Raw genomic sequence first — 20,751 nt, forward strand, 5'->3', positions numbered from 1 at the left:
ATCCAGAATAAACTTTTGTGTTAAAATAATATATATCTGTGTGCTGTGCATATTCAATTTGTATTTCTAAAAACAAGAACATACACATGTATATACATTTAGGAAATGTACATGTATTTATTTTAGGGCTGTCAAACGATCACGATTAATCGCATCCAGAATAAAGGTTTGTGTTTGCACAATATACAGTATATCATAATAATTTTGTATTTATTAACACATAGACAAACATGCATATATTTAAGGAAAATCCAAAATTTTATAAACATTTATATATAATTTCAATTATTGGTCAACATAAATAAATACATGTAAATACTTCCTAAATATGTGTTTGGATTTTTAAACACAAAATGAATATGCAGAATACATAGACATATACTATGTAAACACTAACTTTTATCCTGGATGCGATTAATCGCGATTAATCGTTTGACAGCCCTAATTTATTTATAGTTATTAAATCGTATTAAATTAAATATAAATGTTTATTCATTTTATAATTTCTTATATGTAGCCATGTATGGCGTTATAAATACAAAATAAATAGGCACAGTACACAGACATATTTTATGTAAACACAAACCTTTATTCTGGATGCCATTAATTGGGAATAATCGTTTGACAGCCCGAATTTAAACATAATTGTCTTTATCTTAAAATAAATTATAATGTCTAAAAAATAAAATATTAAAGTTCTATTTCTTCACACTACAATAATATAAAAATTGTCATGAAAATAACACTGCAAAAAAATACTTAATTAGCTCGAGTAAATAAAATAAAAAATGTATTGTATTTAATTACATTTTTGATTAATTATTTTGTTTGGTATATTACACCAGTAATATTCAAAGAAACAATTGGAGTTTTCATGTCATATCATGTCATTTCAATTTTTATTTTTTTTAGATTCCCGACTCCATCATCTCACGTGGAGTTCAGGTCCTCCCCCGTGACACGGCATCATTGAGCACCACGCCGTCAGAGTCACCGCGTGCTCAGGCTACCTCTCGCCTCTCCACCGCCTCCTGCCCCACCCCTAAGGTAAGAGCGCATCACTTCCTGTTTCCTGTCCCCGCACTAATCGCACCTGTGTGCCGTTCCTCGCCGTCGCTCCTCCCTGCTGCCGATCTCTCACCTCACCCCAAACTCCTCACACGCTCCGAGCTGTAAGAGTCGTGTTCGTGTGTGGTTATTTCACAGGTTTATTTTCATTCTTCTGTGTTTTATATTCTGTGAACTTACATCCTGCTGAATTATACACAACTACTTACTTCACGCACAGATTTTCCTAAATCATATCTTGATTTGCTTGGAGGTCAAAAAACGTAATGATTGTGTTGAGAGATGCTTTGAAGCTCTGATGTGAGTCTTAAGTGATGTTACACACACACACACACACTTCATTCTCTCATCCGGCTCTTGTTAAACAAGCTGCAGTTGAATCCCCCCTATCTGGCGGCGCTTGTTCGTCACTTCGTATGTCACAATTATTTCTCGCCTCGCTGCGTGGATGCAGGCGGTTGTCATGGGAGCAGGGGTTGCCATGGAGACGGCGCTCTGCTGGAATGAGTGAGATGGTTTGTACAGGTATTTGCTTTGGACACAGGTGCACGTTCTCACTCATTTATTCTGTCAACTCAACTTTGAAGACGGAGTATTGTGAGGTGTCATTTTTGTGTAAGTGTGTGATCTTGATTCTGTGCATTTTGCACACGTGTGAAAGAGACTCTTCTTGGTTTAAAGAGTCATTGTGGAGAAAACTGTCAGGATTGAGTCATTATCGCCAGTAATGAAGATTTTAAAGTGGCCAGTGTTTTTTAATGTGGACACAAGATGCTTTATTTCTGTCTTGTTGGTCCACAGTGTCAGACACAGATGATGATGATGATGATGTGAGCGTGGCAGTTGGTTATGTTATGTAACACAGTTATGTAATAATAAGCCACTAACACATATCTCAGTCCCTGTGATTATCTGCATGCACAATACTGCATTCAATTCTAATCCATGAGAAATTCAACAGAATGATGTTGAAGACATCTCCTCACTATACATTTATACAGAACCAGACAGATATATACATCACACACACATACATCACGCTTTTTATTTTATGTCCTTACTATTACTATCTTTCTTTATCTTTGTGTACGTATTTGCACTGTTTGTAATGCACCATAGTTATTATAGTTTTGATTTTAGTGTTATTTACTTTTTATTCATATTTTAAATTTGCTTTTATTTTTAGATTCATAGTTTTTATGTTCATTTTAGTTAAGTTTTAACTATTTTGATGGATGCTTTTCTCATTTTCTTTTGTCAAGTTATTTTTTTATGTTCTTATATAAGATTAATCCTTTTTTATTTTAGTTCTATTTAAGTTTTTGTTTATTTATATAATTTTAGTGCTTTAAATTTAAAAAAATTTCATTTAGTTTAAGTTTTTCTAATAATTTTAGGTCAATATTTTATCACATTTTAATGAACAGTAACGTTTTCAAAATTAATATTTAAGGTAACTTAAATAACCTTGTTGTACACAGCCCAGCTGCATGGCAATACGGCTGTACATTTTGTCATGCCAAAAAAGACCACTTGAACTAAACAATACATCGGAACAGAGATATGTAGACGCAAAAACAGAGACACAGAAATATAGATTCAAAGATAATCTTAGAAATTCTTGAAGAGACCTTTTGAAGTTACATTATGCCATTACTATTTTTCCCTCCTTATAACATTCCTCTGTTGTCTGATATCGATCACAAAATAAGACTTTACATAAACATTAACTCAGTAAGTTTTAATCAAAGTCACTGAGTGCAGGCTGTGACACGTCAGAGGAGATCTGGCCCTCCCGGCTGAGTCTGGTTTCTCCAGAAGTTTTTTTCTCCAGTCATTTCTCATTGGAATTTTGGTTCTTCCCCAGATGGCCGTGTTGCCTTGCTCATCGGGAGACTGCTTTTATTAGATATTATTTATTACAATGATCTTGCTTGCTCTTTAAACACCCTGGGCTGTGTTTAGACCTTTTCTGCGTTTTACTGTATTTTGTTATTTTCTCCTGAAAAGCTGTACAATGCACAATGCACATTGTAAAAGTTCTATATACATATATTAAATTGAACTGAACAAGAGACACTCAGTTGCTTTGATTCTCACGTGAAAAAATGGTTTCTGTCAATCATTGTCAATTTTTGCTCTGGTTGACTTTGAACGTTTGGTCTTTGTTGATATAAACTTCGGGGTTTTATTCAGCTAGCTGTAGTTTAGGATTTTTTAGGGGGGAACTGTTGATTCATTATAAATTTGTGTTGTTTACATTCAGTGTTGGGTATGTTATTCTGAAAAAGTTATGAATTACTAGTTGCTTATTCAATTGTGTAATTAGATTACTGTACAAATTTCCCTCTCCAAAAAGTATTTAATGAGTAATTACTAATGACTTTCTATATCCTATCAAGCTTGATTAGAATTGATTCAAGCATAGATGTGAAACTGCTTTTTTAAATCATTCAAATAAATAACAATATAAACTATTTTTACTAACCGACCAAAGTATACAAATGTGAGAAGGATACATAACAACATTTTAAAGTTAGACTTATAATTGTGATGTCATTTCCACTATTGAATATATTACACAGTATTTAGTTTAATTACATCAGTACAAGTAACTGTAATTAAAAAACAGAAAAAACAAGAGTAATCCCTTACTTTACTTTTCAAGGGGAAAGTTCTTGAATTACAGACACTAATTACTTAGTAACTAGTTACACCCAACACTGTTTACATTATACATTTACATTTATTCATTTGGAAGATGCTTTTTTCCAAAGCGACTTACAAGTAGAAATGCATGTAAACATTTTGTCAACACACAAACACAGCTAAACGTCCGTCAGCCGAGTGAAGCGGCATTGATGGGCGTGTTTTTTCTTTCGCTCGGTGGATGACGCGTGGGCGTGTTTTTATGTGAGAATTGTCCAATAGGGGACTAAGAAGCCTTGTTACCAAACGGGAAACCGTGTTAAAAAAAAACTGTACAAACCCTGAATCGAATCTAATCTTCAGTACACATGGCGAGTAAATGGCACGTTTTACTTGAGGTCATTGTAAATGCTGTAAGTGTCTACTGGATTCTGAACTTGTGTATCAGTGTGTGCGGGTTTTTCAGTTGAAATTTTCTTTGATTATTTTTCTGAATCAGATAAGTTATTTAATTTATTGCACAATGCTTTTAAGAGATAGGGTTACAGTTATACTGCTTATAAACAAATGTTTAAGTCTTATAAAGAAGTATTTTTGCATTTATGTGTGTGCGTGTGCGTGTATGTGAGTGTTGTCTTCTTCAAATTCTCTTATTCTTCTTTTTGCTCAAATGATTTGTATATTCTGTTTTGTTTCCTTCTGATGGCAATTCCTGCCTTCTCCATCACTTGCTCTCTCTCTCTATCTCTCTCTCTCCTCCCTTCATCCTCTCTGTGTCAGATGGTTTGCGTGTGTGGTTTGCTTGTAAGGATTCATGTAGATGATGGTAAGACTTTGCTTGCCTCCTTTCAGTGGCTGTTTTATTTAACTGTTTTATAATTCTTCAATTCATATGTCTGTAATCAATTTTCTATAGAGTATAAATCTGTATGTGTTAAACATGCGTGTGTAGTTGCTGTTTCTTGATCAATAAGTGCATTGTTGTTTTATTGAAGAGAAGAGATGAAGGATTATAAAGAGTGCTGAGACAACACTCTCACCGTGTCCTTTCCTTGCCTGTGAGATTTACAGTTCAGTACAGCTTCAGTTTTTTTCTTGATAATCACTTCAGATATGTTTTATCTCCATTGTTGAGTCAATATGGACTTAATTTTTTTACTTGTTTCACAATATGTAGAAGACAATAAGACATAATCAAGCAGTTTACTGTAACCCACAGGAACAGACCCGGTGATAAATAATAATTCAAGCTACGTGGTCCTATTGTTTCCTGGAAATTGACACAGATTATTGTTCTGGTGGCAGCATGTGCATGTCATTCAAACAAAGAAAAGTCGTTTTGTCGTCTTTTCTCAAAATGTAATCATATATATTATATCAAGCTTCGTTGTTTTACCAAAGATTTACAGTGGATTCATTAAAAATCTTTATTCTGTAATTTAGATCATCATCATCACAACTTTATACCCAGTGTTTCTGTTGCCTTTGATGGGAAAAATGCATTTAAATGAAATAAAATACAGCGTGAATGTTAGTATTGTAGTAGAAGATGCATTGTGTGCATTTTAGCTTCTTTTTGGTTCAAGTATCCTTCTCTAATGACATCTGAAAAGATTTCTACATGCATAGCCTCTCCCGACTTGACTGACATTCAGTGTTTATTATCAAACGGTCCTCCTCAGGAGGCAGACTGAAGTCAGATGGATCATTTAGATGTTTCAGGAGATCGTGAGGGTTTCAGTAACTGTGTTTGAGCAGGCGATGTGTGAATCCGTCCTTCCATCTGTGCCGATAGCGTGTGTCGTGTAGAATCTGTATGAACTGAATTTACTGCCCTCACACTTTCTCTCCAGGCTTACATCAAGAACATCACCAAATAAAAGATTTTATACATATCAATATTTGCAGAAGCAATTCGGCCTGAAACATTCTCTGTGCAAGTACGTGAACACAAGCAAGCTTGTTTGTTGTTTCTCTCCAAATCTCTCCAAATGCTTGCCACGACCAAGCATTCGCGGCTATGTTTGCATACTTGCTTAAAGTATGTTTCTGGCCCGTATCTCCATGTCAACCTTCTTTGAAATGTGTTGTTTTGGCTTGTGACGCTCAAGCGGTCCTCCGGGCCAGCAGGGGGCAGCAGCGTCTGTCTTGGCTTGGCTCTTCTGTTTAATTGTCTTCTCTTCTCCCCTTCTCGCGGCACCCAGGCGCGGCTTCCCTCCTCCTCATCCACCCTAAGCATTGCTGAGGTATTCCTGCATGCGTCTTTGGGCCGCATCGCCATGGCAACGTGCGTTGCCATGCGACACGTTTCATCCTGCCTGTTTTGACTGTCGCTTCCTGCTCGGCACGAAACCCTTCCTGTCTTGTTACGCATGCTTTTCCCAAATGCAACCGAGCACCGATGACTTGCAGCCTTTTTATGACAATGACAGACATTTATGTTTGAGCGTTTTTAGGTTGAAGTGTGTTTGGTCTTATCCGTCATTCCTTTCAGTATTATTTCCTTTTATAGCACATGAGACATTTTTGTGTTGATTTCGCTCATCTTTACAACACATACAGAAATTTACAGATTTGCTTAATATAGACAGAAAAGTCTCTGTATATTTGCTCTGCACCAGTGATATTATTAAAAGTCAAATGAAGTATTGTAAGTATGCTTCTTAGTTGCGTTTAATTTTAATTTAATACTTTTTCCTCGTAGTACACACTACCGGTCAAACACTTACTCACTCGCTTGTTCATTTTATTTTCACATTTTAGAAAAATAGTAAACTCATCAAAACTGTGGAATACCACAAACAGAAATATATGGATTTTGTTGCGACTAAAAAATGTAAACAATCAAATAAAACGTACATATTAGCATCTTCGGTGTAGTCAGCTGTTGGGTACAATTTGCAGAAATGTTTTCTTGGCATGTTATGATGGCTTTAAACATTATTAAAGAAATTCCCGTCTATTCAGAGCTCTTATTGGTCAAAGTCACCCATTTCAAAGACGTTTTTTATTTAGTTTACAATGAAAAGTGTATTTTTGGACAATTATACTTTTATTTGAAACTGTACTTTTAGACATTGAAGCATCAGATGAAAAGCTTTTTGAGATAATGAGAAACATTTCATTTAAGTTTTCTAAACTTTTGACCGGTAGTGTACAAATATTAAACTGTAAGTATGAGCATTTTAAATTCATAATAAAACGCATAACTACACATGCAGTAGACAATCTACCATTCAATTCAGTTCAGTTTTATTTATAAAGCGCTTTTCACAATGTTTCATTGTTGCGAAGCAGCTTTACAGGAAGAAAGACAAAAATAAACAAAAGTTAGTAATTGTATTAGAATACTCCCAAGTAGTTTATTACAAGTAAATTTTAATGTGTCAGTATAGCTTGTAGTTTTCTCAACACACAGATTGAATTTTGTCTGGGTGTCGGATCACCGTCACTGTACTGCATTAGATATGTCGACTTATTTTGATGATGGTGAGTTTTTTATTTCAGTTGTGCGTTTTAGTTCAGATGCTTATATTTTTTTCCATTGTAACGGTTCATACATCATAGCGGTGCGTTGTGTTGGAGAGTGTATTATGTTGTGTGTTTGTGTCACGTCAGGCGTAGCATGTTTATAAATGTGTTTGATAGAATGAGGATTGATTCTGTGAGTTGGTGTGTGTAAAAGATAGGAGAGCACTGTGCGTGCGTCCGTGCGTGCGTGCGTGTGTGTGTGTGTGTTTTGGGTGAGTGACTGTCCTGTGACTTCCTCCAGGCGTCGCGGCGAGAGTTCAGAGCACACCTGGATGAGGTCATCACTCTGAAGTCAAGGTACTCAACCTTGGACCAGGTAACGAGCTTATCTTTAATCGTAGCTTTTCGGCAGAATGTGAGACAGATTTAGTCTAAAAACCACGACACCACGTCAAAGTTTTTTGTATAATAAAAAATCAAGACTTGAAAAGATCTGCTATTAATGATTTAACATACTATATCCTATATTTATTTAAGACGTTAACAGTAGTGTGTACGGACTCCCGGCTAATACATCTAGGATAGAGTCACATCACTCCCTTTGGTAATGTAGATATGAAAGCACAACTTTTTAGGTTTTAGTGATAATAGTGACATGTAGGTGTTTTTGTAAAATGCATTGTGTGTAATTTATGGAGGATTGGAATGTGTGCGTGGCCATGTTTTTATATCCTGGTGGGGACCTAAACCTGAATATACACACCACCTCATGGGGATTCATGTCACAGTGAGGACCAAAATTGAGGTCCCCATGGGCAAAAAAGTCGTACAGTTTTTTTTTTTTTAAATCTGATGCAAAATGTTTTCTATGATCTTTAGATTTAAGGAATATAATATAAAGTTTCTACAGTATAAATATCATTACTCCTTTGGACTGTCCCCGCGGAGATAATAAACAAGAGTGTGTGTGTGTTTGTGTGTGTGTGTGTGTGTGTGTGTGTGGACTTGGTTATTATATGTTAGTGGGGACCTAAACCTGAATGCACACTAACTCATTGGGACCCGTGTCACTGTGGGGACCAAATTTGAGGGCACAAAAGATAATTTTTTTCTACAGTATACAACTTATTACGCCTATGTACTGTCCCCACAGAGATAAGAAAACATACATGTGTGTGTGTGTGTGTGTGTGCGTGCGTGCGTGTGTGTTTGTGTGTGTATTATTGTTTAAGCTCAAAAATCCTCTTAATCCATTTTATTATTATTTTATTATTTTGAATTGGCTATGTTTTCTTATAAATTCAGATTTTTTTAACAATTTTGTAAAATTCTGTATGTAAATTCAGATTTTTTTTAGCAATTTTGTTATGTTTTTATGTATATTCAGAATTTATTTTAGCAATTTTGTTATATTCTTTAGTCCTTTATTTTTTTTAACATGTAGTTCTTTTTTTCTGTTTAAGTTTGAGTTCTTGTTGATTTCAGTTAATAATTTAAGTGCCTCAAGTCGCCACTATTGCAAAGGATTCATTTATCATTTTTATTTAGATTAAGTTTTTCAAAAAACATTTTGCCCTTTTTTTATCAACATAAACTTATAACAGATTTATTCAAATGTAACTACAATAACCCTGATCCACACTAAAATGTTTAACTATAGCGCGTGTAATTTTGTGAAGTCAATAGAGAACAGGACTCAGCAGAATGTCATAACATAAAAGTGGAGAGTTAACATGGCAGCCAAATATATTTCACACTAATAGAGATATTAAAAAAATATACTTGATTTAATGAAATTCATAAAATTAAAAGATTTGAATTCATGAGCGTTGCAATTGTATCTTGACTAATCTAGTGACTAGTTGCATAACAAAAATCTTTTTTTGTTACCTCCAAACAGCGCTCTACATGCATTGCCTGTTCTTGTGTTTTTGTTTGTAACCGTGTTTGTTATTAGTCAATTAAATCACATTCAATAACTGTTCAGAGCTCTAGGAGTTTATAGTTTCACTGTTGTTTTATTGAAAATCTTGTCTCACATATTTTTCAACTGTGTTTGCAGAAACTCATGTGTGTGTGTGCTTTAAATGTCTGTCAGGTGATCTCTGAGGTCTCTTAAAAGTCAACATGAAATCAGAATTCACCCCTTTTACTTCGCCTGGTGTCATTTGTGCAAGAAAGTGTAAAGAGATGCTAAAAACTTTAATAGTTCCTGTGGATTCAAGGATCCTAAAAATAAGCATTTCTTTCTTACATTTTTATAGTTTGTTGAATCTCGCTCCAATACAAAGAACCTGACAGGTCACATGAAGCAACACAGCCTGACTTTATTTGTTGTATACAGGAGCCCAAATCTCAGATCTTGCCAGCGATTAATGCGTTAAATGAATTGCAAGAATCATAAGAAGTAATGAACGAACTCCCTGAAATTTACTCTAAACACATCGCATCACCGGTAAGCAAATGGGTTGTAAATTCTGTTTCATGTTGCGCATATTTGCTTTGCTTTAAGGTGCCTGTGTGTTAGAAATGTGTTTTCCTATTTGAAATATTGTTTTCTTGTTATAAAGGAGTGTGAAGTGTGTGTCTCGCCGCTGCTGCAGACTGTCTTTGAGTTGTGTGTAGTTCTCAGTTGTGTTGTGTTGTTTTGTAACTGATGGATTGATGATTTATCTCCGTAAGCTCCAGTGTAGGTTGGAGGTGCTAAAAGATGATCGTCGTGGCCATAGGACCTTCAGTTCTCGAGTAACTATCATGAGCCCTTCACACATGACAAACATCTTCTGTCTCTCTGCGTCTGGACTTCTGTTGTTTCTTTGCCCCAAACATTCTAATCTTGGCTTTACATCTTTTTATTATTCTGCTTTCTTTAGGCACTTTCTTGACTTCATTGTTTGCACATTTAGTCAAGTTTCAAATAGTTACACGTTACTATAATTCAGTCATATTTGTTGGTTGACATGAATATTTAATATACGCCGCTACTAAATCAATGGCTTTGCTTTTCTTTCTTTGGTTTGTGTGTTGTTCGCTTTTTCAGAAGTTTTTCTATCTTGCTGTGTTTGCCACGACTCTCTCTCTTTCGCTCGCTCGCTCTCTCATATTTCATGAGATGTGTGGTGTTCTGTGCTTCGGTGACGGTCTTTCACTATTGTATTTGTTTTTCTCTCCTCTGGTTCTTCAGTCTTTCTTCACTAGATGTTCTTCAGGATCATCATCACTCCCTCATTCTGTTTCACTTTGTAAAGCACTGAGTCTGTCTGTCCTGTAAGGGTCACATCGAAATTGACAACATAGATTGTTCAGGAGAAAATAAAACACATCAGAGGAAAAATTAGATAAATCATAGATTTGCAAATATCACTTTAAGATTAAGGGCCCTGTCATACACCTGGCGCAACATGGCACCGCAGAATTGTTTTTAAATAGCAAATGCATTTGTGCGCCCATGGGCATGTTGATCTAAAAAAGCGGTGTTTTCAGGCACATTGTTGGCGTGTTGCTATTTTGACACACTGAAAATAGGCCGCCAAATTTTTATGTGTTATCTAAAGAGCGTGTTATTAGAAAATGCGCCTCTGGGCGGTTCCACAACGTGCTTTCACTTTCCTTTTAACCCAGAGGGAAGCGCAGCAGCACACAAACATGCCAAATATAAAAAATAAATGTAATACAATATAAAAGATGATTACTGTGGACATAAAGATAAAAATCCGGCTTGTCCTGTAGATGCGTTTCCTCTCTGGAGATGCGTCCAGTCTTTGCTCTTGCAACGTCTGCCATGTAAATAGCGAACCACCAAGGCGCGAGCACATCTGGCTCTTCAAGTGAATGAGAGATGAGACTCTGATTAGTTTCCTGCACGTTACGCCCGAAAAACACCCATTACTCATTAAGAGAATCAGGACAACCCTGTCGTTAAACTAGAAAAAGTGGATTCGAACACACCATGAGTGCACTTGTGCCCTGCGCTTTAGACCATGCGCTTAGATCGTGAAAATAGGGCCCTAAATCTGAATTTATATCATCAGCTCAGATGTCTTTTTTTATTCTTATATTTTTGGCCTTTTTATTTATACAATATACAAACGACAGTGGAGACAGACATGGGCATGAGGGTAAGAGACAGGGTGTGGAATCCAGACATGACCCAGGTCAGACTTGAACATGAGTTCCCATGAGCCAACAGCTCATATAAGCATCCTGAGGACTGACCACTGAGCCACAGCTCCAACACGATTGTCGTTTTTTTATGAGATGCATGCATCAACACAACCAAAATATTTACGCTCTGTCATCGTGGAAAAATGATCGACAACGTTTTAGTGCAGATAACATTCACATGACTTTAGATGAAGTGTAATTGATGTGATGTCAGAGGTCAGTGAGCCGGAAACTTTAGAAACTCAAAGTCTTGATGTGTCTTCCTGTTTCACCTCATCACATCCCAGAATTCTCTGCTCCATATTTGTCTCCGGGTTTCATGTCAATACAAACTCAAAACAAGTAACAGCATATCACTCACTCTTAACAACAACAAATATTAATGTTTGAATGTGTTTTTCTGTAGGTGCAGTCACGATGCAGCAGCAAAGAGAATATCCTCAGAGCAAGTGCGTCCTTTTGTGTTTCATATATCTATTTACTGCTCTTCGTTTATAAAGAACTGGACATTAAATTAAAATTTGTAAAAATCATTTGTAAAGAAAAGCATACTAATTGTGGCGCCCTCTCAGATGCAGATTCATTTCTGTCGTTTCGATTATTTATTTCATAGTTAATGTTAAAAGTGCTACATCTCATCTGAACGGAAGCATGTGAGTGTGTTCAATGTGTGTCTGTGTGTGTTTTTGTAGGTCATAGTGCGGTGGACATCACCAAAGTTGCACGGCGACACCGGATGTCCTCGTTTCCCCTCACGTCTATGGACAAAGCCTTCATCACTGTGCTCGAGATGACCGCCGTTCTGGGCACTGAAATCATCAACTACAGAGGTCAACACAATCCCGAAACTCACACTCACATATTACTAATCCATGTCTCATCTCCATTTATTGATCGTGTTGATAATCGCTCTATATCCCTGATGTGATGACCGGACATCATCTCTCACATGTCATGTTATAGAGAGAATGTTTTCCCGTGTGTGTGTGTAGATGGGATGGGTCGAGTTCTGGCTCAGGACGTGTATGCCAAAGACAACCTGCCTCCATTTCCAGCGTCTGTTAAAGACGGCTACGCTGTGAGAGGTGAGAAGAGAACGTCTGGCATTTGTCTCGTGTGGTTATTTTTCTGATCTTTACCCTCGCTCTCCGTGTTTCTAATAGCCGCTGACGGTCCTGGTGACAGATTTATTATTGGCGAGTCTCAGGCTGGTGAACAGGTTAGAGATAATTCACAACGACTTCACAAACATCACGAGAGAGGTCAAACCAATCGAGTGCTTCTAATACTTCTGTCAGTTTGTATTACATCTTATAATTATAACTACTAGTGTTGCTCACCGTGTGTGTGTTTTCAGCCAACGCACACCGTGATGCCGGGTCAGGTGATGCGGGTGACAACAGGTGCTCCTATCCCGTGCGGGGCGGACGCAGTGGTTCAGGTGGAGGACACAGAACTGCTGCGAGAATCTGAGGACGTACGTTACACATGGATTCTTGCAATCAGCCATTTGTAATGAATTTATAATCATGAAAATGTGATTATAAACATGATTGTGGATCCAATAGGAATGTGTGTTTATATTTCAGAATAAAGTGACATTTATTATACCTAAATACAGATAGAAAAGTAGACTTACCCTGTTGAAAAAACAGCACATGCTGGTTAATTAGGTTTTGAAGCATATTAGCTGGTTGATGCTGGTTTAAGCGGGTCATTAGCTGATTTAAGATGGTCCTGAGCTGGTTTATACTTGTCCTCAGCTGATTTAAATGGTCCTTAGCCGGTTTAAACTTGTCCTGAGCTGGTTTAAGCTGGTCAAGTGCTTGTTTAAGATGGTCATGTGCTGATTTAAGATGGTCCTGAGCTGGTTTATACTTGTCCTCAGCTGATTTAAAATGGTCTTGAGCCGGTTTAAACTTGTCCTGAGCTGGTTTAAGCTGGTCAAGTGCTTGTTTAAGATGGCCATGTGCTGGTTTAAGATGATCCTGAGCTGGTCCTAAACTGTTCATTTGCTGGTTAAAGCTGTTCCTGAGCTGGTCCTAAACTATTCATGTGCTGGTTTAAGCTGGTCCTGAGCTGGTCCTAAACTGGTCATGTGCTGGTTTAAGCTGGTCATGTGCTGGTTTAAGCTGGTCATGAGCTGGTCCTAAACTGGTCATGTGCTGGTTAAAGCTGTTCCTGAGCTGGTCCTAAACTATTCATGTGCTGGTTTAAGCTGGTCCTGAGCTGGTCCTAAACTGGTCATGTGCTGGTTTAAGCTGGTCATGTGCTGGTTTAAGCTGGTCATGAGCTGGTCCTAAACTGGTCATGTGCTGTTTTAAACTGGTCCTGAGCTGGTCCTAAACTGGTCCTGAGCTGGTTTAGGACCGGCTTAAACCGGCACATAACCAGCCTAAACCACCACAAACCAGCTACCATATAAATCTACCTAACCAGCACATGCTGTTTTTTTCAACAGTGTATTTCAATTGAACGATGAAAATCGTGTTATAAAATGTTGATGAAAGCACCCAACAAAGCAACCAACAGTTTTTGGCTAAAGCTAATTTGTTTAGTTTGCTTAGTTTACATGTGTACATCTATATTTTAGGGCACAGAAGAACTTGAGGTGCGAATTCTGGTTCAAGCTCGTCCAGGTCAAGACATCAGGTGAGCGTTTGTGAGCACCTCTGCGATGTGAGTGAGATGTGTCTCAGGTGTGTCTGACTGTCACGTGTGTCGCAGGCCCATCGGTCATGACATTAAGCGTGGTGAATGCGTGTTGACCAAAGGCACTCACATGGGCCCGTCTGAGATCGGTCTGCTTGCCACAGTGGGCGTCACAGAGGTGGAGGTGCAGAAGTTTCCTGTAGTGGCTGTGATGTCTGCAGGCAACGAGGTCAGAAAATAAAACAACACACATGTGTCTCACACATCAGCCTGAGGTCTCAGCAATGTGCTCAGATTTGTGTAAATGCGATAATAGAGCAACCTCTGAGCAATAACATTTTCTCTTTTTCTCATGTTTTCAGCTGCTGAACCCAGAGGATGATTTACACCCGGGTAAGATCAGGGATTCAAATCGCTCTACGCTGCTGGCAACCATTCAAGAGCACGGCTATCCCACCATCAACCTGGGCATCGTCGGAGACAAGTGAGTGTTTCTCTTTCATCCTCACAAAAGCAAAGACAGTTTTGTGTTTATTTCTCGTAGTTCGTCACGGTTTAAAAAGTTCAATGAAACAACATTCACAACAAATGTCATGGTAACTGTTAACTTTGTCTCCTACAGCCCTGATGACCTGTTGAATGCTCTGAACGAGGGTATCAATCGTGCTGATGTCATCATCACCTCAGGGGGCGTGTCCTTGGGCGAAAAGGTTTATCTTTTTGTCAATTTAGTCGATGTTAAAATAAAAGAATAGTAGCCAGTGTGATACTACTAATAATAATAACATTCTTTAATCAGTTTGGCTGTTTTCAAGGCTTTGATTATGTTTTTTGGGGTGTTAAACAATGGATGTTTATGTTTCTAGTTTCAAAAAAGCTTTATATTTCACATATTTCAAGTTTATTGTTCACCGCTGTCCCTCTTCTCATAAAACTATTGGATGATTCTGGTTTCCATAAAGTCCCTCCTTCTGAAACGCTCTGATTGGTAAAGCTGACCCCGTTCAACGTTATTGGTTCCCCACTTAAAGCATGTGTCTGAAGATGTCCCATTCATACCATATCAGCGAGCTTCCGCTTCTCTGGCTGTTGTGATTGGTCGGTGCCCCTCTCAGTACAGGTGTATTCATAACCTTTGGCTTTAAGCAATAAACTGTAACAATGGCGTCAACTTCACTTCATCAGTTAAAAACATGTGGATCCATCAAAGTTTAACCGAGGATATCCTAGCACATGTGCAAACGTCAATCTTTGTTAGAGATCGTAATTTTTTCCCTAATATGGCGAGGGAAATGACACCAGACCGAATGGCGTCAGATCGGTTATATTTATTAACACTAATAACAGAAGCATTAGTTTTCCCTTTTTTGGCAAATTCCTTTCGACGGAGTTTAACAAACTGGTTTGGCACTGAACTTTGATCTTTATCATTTTGCAGTTATTGTTTATGCTCTAACAGCAACATTAAACACTTACTAAAGGTTGAAAATTGGCATCACTGGGAACGGCACCTTTAAGATGACATTGGAAAAGGTCAAATTGAGCACAGTGCATTGTGGGATACGGTATGGCGGTGTAGCAGATCACTGGATCTTAAATCTTAAATTCATAAAAAAATTGCAACTTTGTGAAAAGTATGGATAGTACATTCTGCGGAAATCGAATTAGCAGGATGTTGAGTGTACTTTAGTAACAACTGCTTTATACTGACATCTAGTGGTCGGATAAGAATATGAAACCTTTAAAATAAGATGTTTTTAATGTGACATTTTTTTCTCTAATCAAATTTTACACAAACAGGTTTTGGGTGAATTACATTTGCGTGTTCTCTTCAGATCCCATGATCAGATGAACACTTTTCGGTTGATCTCAGTTTCAGTTGTGAAGTAAATGAATCATAGGTGCGTTTCTGACTGTAAACTGTAATATTTCCACAGGATTTTCTGAAGCAGGTACTTGATATAGACCTTCACGCTCAGATACACTTTGGGCGTGTCTTCATGAAACCAGGGTGAGTCTTTGAAGAACAGGACAGGATCTGCGTGAAGATTGTGTGATTGTGTGATTGTGTGACGTGATACGGACGGAGGGTGTTTTCACGCTCAAGCATTTCAAAGTACCAGACGTTTGACCGACAGCTGTAAGTGAAGCGGATCTCGCTTCTGTTCCGTGCACATTGTACCTGACTTTAAAAGTGAAGTTGGATGCTGTTTCAATTGACGTTTGGAATCAAGTAGTCCATCGGTAATAATATAATCTTATGCATTATAAAATGAACAGCTGTGTGCGGAGTGAATTGAACTTGGGCACCTCCCAAGATGGTCTGAGTTTGGTTTGCTTTAATGAAATGAGGGAAGTGTGAAAACGCCCTTCTATTAAGTGTGAATCGATGAGATTGAATCCACGCGGGTATTGAGCTCTGGTTTGTCTTCCGTTAGTCTCCCCACAACATTTGCAACACTTGATATGGATGGGTCTCGAAAACTTATCTTTGCTCTGCCAGGTAGGGACGGTGAGAGAGTTTACTGGTGTATATTTTCACAATACATACTTGAACCTCATTTTTAACACATGGTTTTATTGAATGGACTATTGCAGCGGAAGTAAACGGGCGCATGTCCTCTCTCGCAGGGAATCCGGTCTCTGCGGTCGTAACATGCAACCTCTTCGTCATACCTGCCTTGAGGAAAATGCAGGGAATCTTAGACCCTCGACCCACCATAATCAAAGCCAGGGTGAGATGACCTTTGACCTTTTATGTACTTTGCAGAAATATACTTTATAAATATACTTGACTTGTATTTGGTCTATACATTTAAGCAATGGTTTGACTTACACTTAGAAGTATCAGAACGTATACTTGGCTTGACATATACTTGTGTTTAATATTTTGAATAATACTTTTTTCACATAGTTCTGCATTCTTTTTTTGTATGCGGACGTGTTCAAGTTTACATACAGTAGTACATGTCAGCTTTGGTGTGGAATAGTTAAAAATAAATAAAATATATGGAACTCAAGCTGGACTTCTTTATGCATGGTGATATAAGAGATTTACTTTAAAGAATTACATTTTTAAATTTTTATTTCAAGGATAAAAGGGAACACCTAATAGGAACATAGTAGTGTACCTAAAGAGCAAAATAATATATAAATAGTTAACTACTGCGATGTTAATTTCCTTTAAAGAGTTCACTGAGAGTATACTTTAAAGGGTACTTACATCAACTACAAAATGTGCTACAAGTATTGAACTAGTAAACTTTCAGTCTATTTATACGTTCACTTGTAGTATAGTTGCAGTACAGATGAAAATTGTTGTGTACTTAAAGTTCACTACTTTTAAAAGCATACGTTTATCAACTAAGAAATGGGCCAATTTAGTCCCAAGAAGTGTTAAGATAGTACACATTCAGAGTATGCTACTAGAACATTAATATTAGTATGATATATTAACGTTACCAGAAGTATATATTATAGTTTTGATATACTTTTATCAATATTTTAAATTCTCTTTATTTTTTTGAGACGTTTAGTTTTTGTGTTAATTTTAGGTTACATTTTTGCAATTTTAATTCATTGGTTTATTTTTAATGTTGCTATATATGAGTAATACATTTTTATTTAGTTTTATATTAGTTTTTGTTTATTATAATAATTTTACTGCTTTAAACTTACTTCCTTTTATTTTTGATGCAACATTTCAATTTTTCCATGAGTCAAGTTTTTCAAATAATTTCTAGGTCAGCATTTTATTCGATTTCAATGAACGGAAACTTTTTCAAAGTTTTAAGTTTAGTTAACTAAAATAACCTTGCAACATATAAGTGGTGAACATTTACTTGAACTTTAGTTATGTATACTTAATAAAAATGGACTAAATGTATACTCAGTTTTTGTAAGAGTCTTTAAAAGAAAACGTCATTGTGCGATAAAAGATTGCTGCATTTAAACAATTCGTTTTTTGTTTTCTTTTTGTTTACAGTTGTCATGTGACGTAAAGCTCGATCCACGGCCCGAGTATCACCGCTGTATTTTAACATGGCACCATCAGGAACCTCTGCCGTGGGCACAGAGCACAGGTGAGAAGAGCACAGGTGAGAATCTCCCTGCATGTGAAACCGCACCGGTTTAAAGGTTCAGGCACATTTTATTTTTTTAAAGGCTCTCTTGCTTCCTCAGGGAATCAGGTTAGCAGCAGACTCATGAGCATGCGTAGCGCCAACGGACTGCTGATGCTACCTCCCAAAACCGAGCAATATGTGGAGCTGCACAAGGGCGAGGTGGTGGACGTCATGGTGATCGGTCGTCTATGATGTCATCGGAGAGGGACGGATGAACGAGGGGTGCTTCACGGTGCATGTTCACATATCATTGACTGTAATATGCAACGGCACAGCTAGTTTTTATTGATTTGGATAATGCTGAAGTATAGTCGACATCTTGATCACAAAAATAGATACATATGAGAAAAAAGTCTATTATTTCAAACAAAGAAAAAATATAACTTTTAAATGATAAAATCTAATTATAAAGAGATTTATTCTGTATAATTATTATTATTGCATTTTTCTTCTCATTATTATTATTATTATTCTTAATTATAATGATTATATTGAAGCAACTTTGTTCCTTTCATTGCAGTTGCTGTGTGTTCAATGCTAGATCTTATAGCTGTAGCATTTTAATAGAAAACGGTAGGTTCCTGCCAGGAGAAAAAAAATAATCGTATTATTTCCCCTTAATAACTACAAAAAAAAGAAAAATAGATGACAATTACTGCTTTCGTTTTCGAGCGTGAAGCGGTTGAATCGTGGCTCTGGAGAGCGGCACTTTTTGTCTTACGTGTCATTGACGTGACACTTTTACTTTCCCTCCCATTACTACGCATCATTATGACATCACAAAGAGCTTTGCTTGTCGTTTATCTCGTGAGTCTTGTTTGTGTGCGCAGTGCCAAACGCGTGGGTGCGCAAAGGTCGTGCCAGGGGGAACACGGGCCTGGTCACCCAATCCCTGAAGCTTCCTTATAATCACATGACCTGGTGTAGCCCCGCCCCCTCCCCCAGGGGGTGGAGTGACAATGGAACGTTTTATTTCAACATACTTTTAAAAGACGAGAAAAAAAATGACAGCTTATTTAAGTGCTGACTGCCTTTTTAATCAACTACACAGACATGTACAGTAAAAAAATGTCAATTGAATTGTACAGATCAATGTGACCAGCAGACCTGCGGAATATGAGCGAGCAATGAGGCGACAACTATTCTGTATTATAAACATTTTCTGTAACGATAAGAACCTAACGAGAAAGAGAGAGACTACAATAATACAATCCTTGATCATTATATATGAAGAATAGCATTGTGGAATTTTCTTGTAATAAAATGAATGAAAACAGAATTCCTTATCGAGTGTGATTTTAATGTGTTATGGAATGTGAGAAAATTGCAGACTCTTCAATAATTGTTTTTACATAATTTGTAATGCGTTATTTTACATATTTCATTTTCATGCAATAATCATGATGCACGTGTGAGACACGGATAAGTACTGTATAACCTGCTATTTACAATGAACTCTATAATTGATTTGATTTATTATTAAAACATGGTTACTTAACTTTTACTGAAATAAAATCAAGGTTCATTTTTTAGCTTCCCAGATGTTTCATGCTGTTCATTTTTGTGGGAAGAAAATTATGAAATGTGTGTGTGGTTTTTGTGCACAAGAAGACAGTGAGAGAGGTGAGATTTTAATTAAAGACCTGTACGTGGATGGAGATGTGGTGTTGTCAGGTGTAAACCGGATTACTGAACTCTAATCCGCTTTAATCTCGGACGCCTGAACTGTGGACGCTCACATGTCCAATGGACCTGAGTGAAAACACCACTGGAATTGATCATTTTACCGTCAATAGCTCAACACATCTGTCTCTTTTACAGGTGGGTTATTTGTTATTTCATTTCACAATCAGGTTTATTTATATATAATATACATCCATTATATACACCATATAACGTAGGGTGCTGAAGCTGAATATGAATCATTATTTCTGAATAAATACCATAAATGCTACAGTTAAACCAGTATCTCATTTAAACAGATGTGTTTATTTTGTTTTATAAAATATGTTTTATTTTGTTTTGGACTGTTCAAACGTTCAGTGCCTCAACCTGAGATGCTTTTAAACACATATAGTTGACATATATTCCGAACTAATAATGACTGTTTTTTATCTTTTATTGTAAATCATCCATTTAAAAAAATAAGTACATTTTTAGTTCATTTAAACTTTTGTTGATACAATTTTAATTGGGGCTGTCAAACAAGTAATCATGATTAATCTCTTTCAGAATAAAAATTTGTGTTTAGGTAATTTATGTCGGTATACTGTGCTAATACATTTAGTTTTTATGAACACACACATAAATGCATTTTTTTAAGAAAAATATAAAATATATCAATTCATAAAATTTCAATTATAGTTGGTTGATATATATCAATACATTTAAATATTTCCTAAATTTATAGACATATGTGTATGTTTTGTGTTTATAAATAAAAAATGTATATGCACTGTACACAGATATATGTGTAAACACAATATTTTATTCTCTATGCGACTAATCGTTTGACAGCCCTTATTTTAATATATGTGACTCTGGACAACAATAAAACCAGTTTTATGGGTTAATTTTTCAAAATTTTGATTTTAACTTAATCTGACAGCTGAATAAATAAGAT

The 20,751-nt window shown here is 36.7% G+C and overlaps 1 protein-coding gene across 9 annotated transcripts in view; it reads left to right on the forward strand.

The window, feature by feature from the left end:
- Positions 1-19,407, forward strand: part of gphnb (gephyrin b) — a 42,012-nt gene extending 22,605 nt beyond the window's left edge. The window contains exons 8-25 of one of the 9 annotated variants that reach the window (XM_056764294.1): positions 913-1,047; positions 5,922-5,963; positions 7,490-7,564; positions 9,871-9,933; positions 11,759-11,801; positions 12,045-12,182; positions 12,345-12,437; positions 12,516-12,571; positions 12,710-12,829; positions 13,946-14,004; positions 14,080-14,233; positions 14,367-14,488; positions 14,627-14,714; positions 15,942-16,015; positions 16,443-16,516; positions 16,603-16,739; positions 17,990-18,101; positions 18,169-19,407. In XM_056764294.1, coding sequence (XP_056620272.1) covers positions 913-1,047; positions 5,922-5,963; positions 7,490-7,564; positions 9,871-9,933; positions 11,759-11,801; positions 12,045-12,182; positions 12,345-12,437; positions 12,516-12,571; positions 12,710-12,829; positions 13,946-14,004; positions 14,080-14,233; positions 14,367-14,488; positions 14,627-14,714; positions 15,942-16,015; positions 16,443-16,516; positions 16,603-16,739; positions 17,990-18,101; positions 18,169-18,320 — 1,737 coding nt within the window. In that variant the 3' untranslated portion in view covers positions 18,321-19,407. Of the gene's footprint in view, positions 1-912; positions 1,048-5,921; positions 5,964-7,489; positions 7,565-9,870; positions 9,934-11,758; positions 11,802-12,044; positions 12,183-12,344; positions 12,438-12,515; positions 12,572-12,709; positions 12,830-13,945; positions 14,005-14,079; positions 14,234-14,366; positions 14,489-14,626; positions 14,715-15,941; positions 16,740-17,989; positions 18,102-18,168 lie in introns of all 9 variants that reach the window. The other 8 variants (XM_056764297.1, XM_056764295.1, XM_056764296.1 and 5 more) reach the window with 8 other exon arrangements.
- The last annotated feature ends 1,344 nt before the right edge of the window (positions 19,408-20,751 follow it).

This window comes from Triplophysa dalaica, chromosome 13 (genome assembly GCF_015846415.1).
Source record: "Triplophysa dalaica isolate WHDGS20190420 chromosome 13, ASM1584641v1, whole genome shotgun sequence".
Classification (NCBI taxonomy): domain Eukaryota; kingdom Metazoa; phylum Chordata; class Actinopteri; order Cypriniformes; family Nemacheilidae; genus Triplophysa; species Triplophysa dalaica.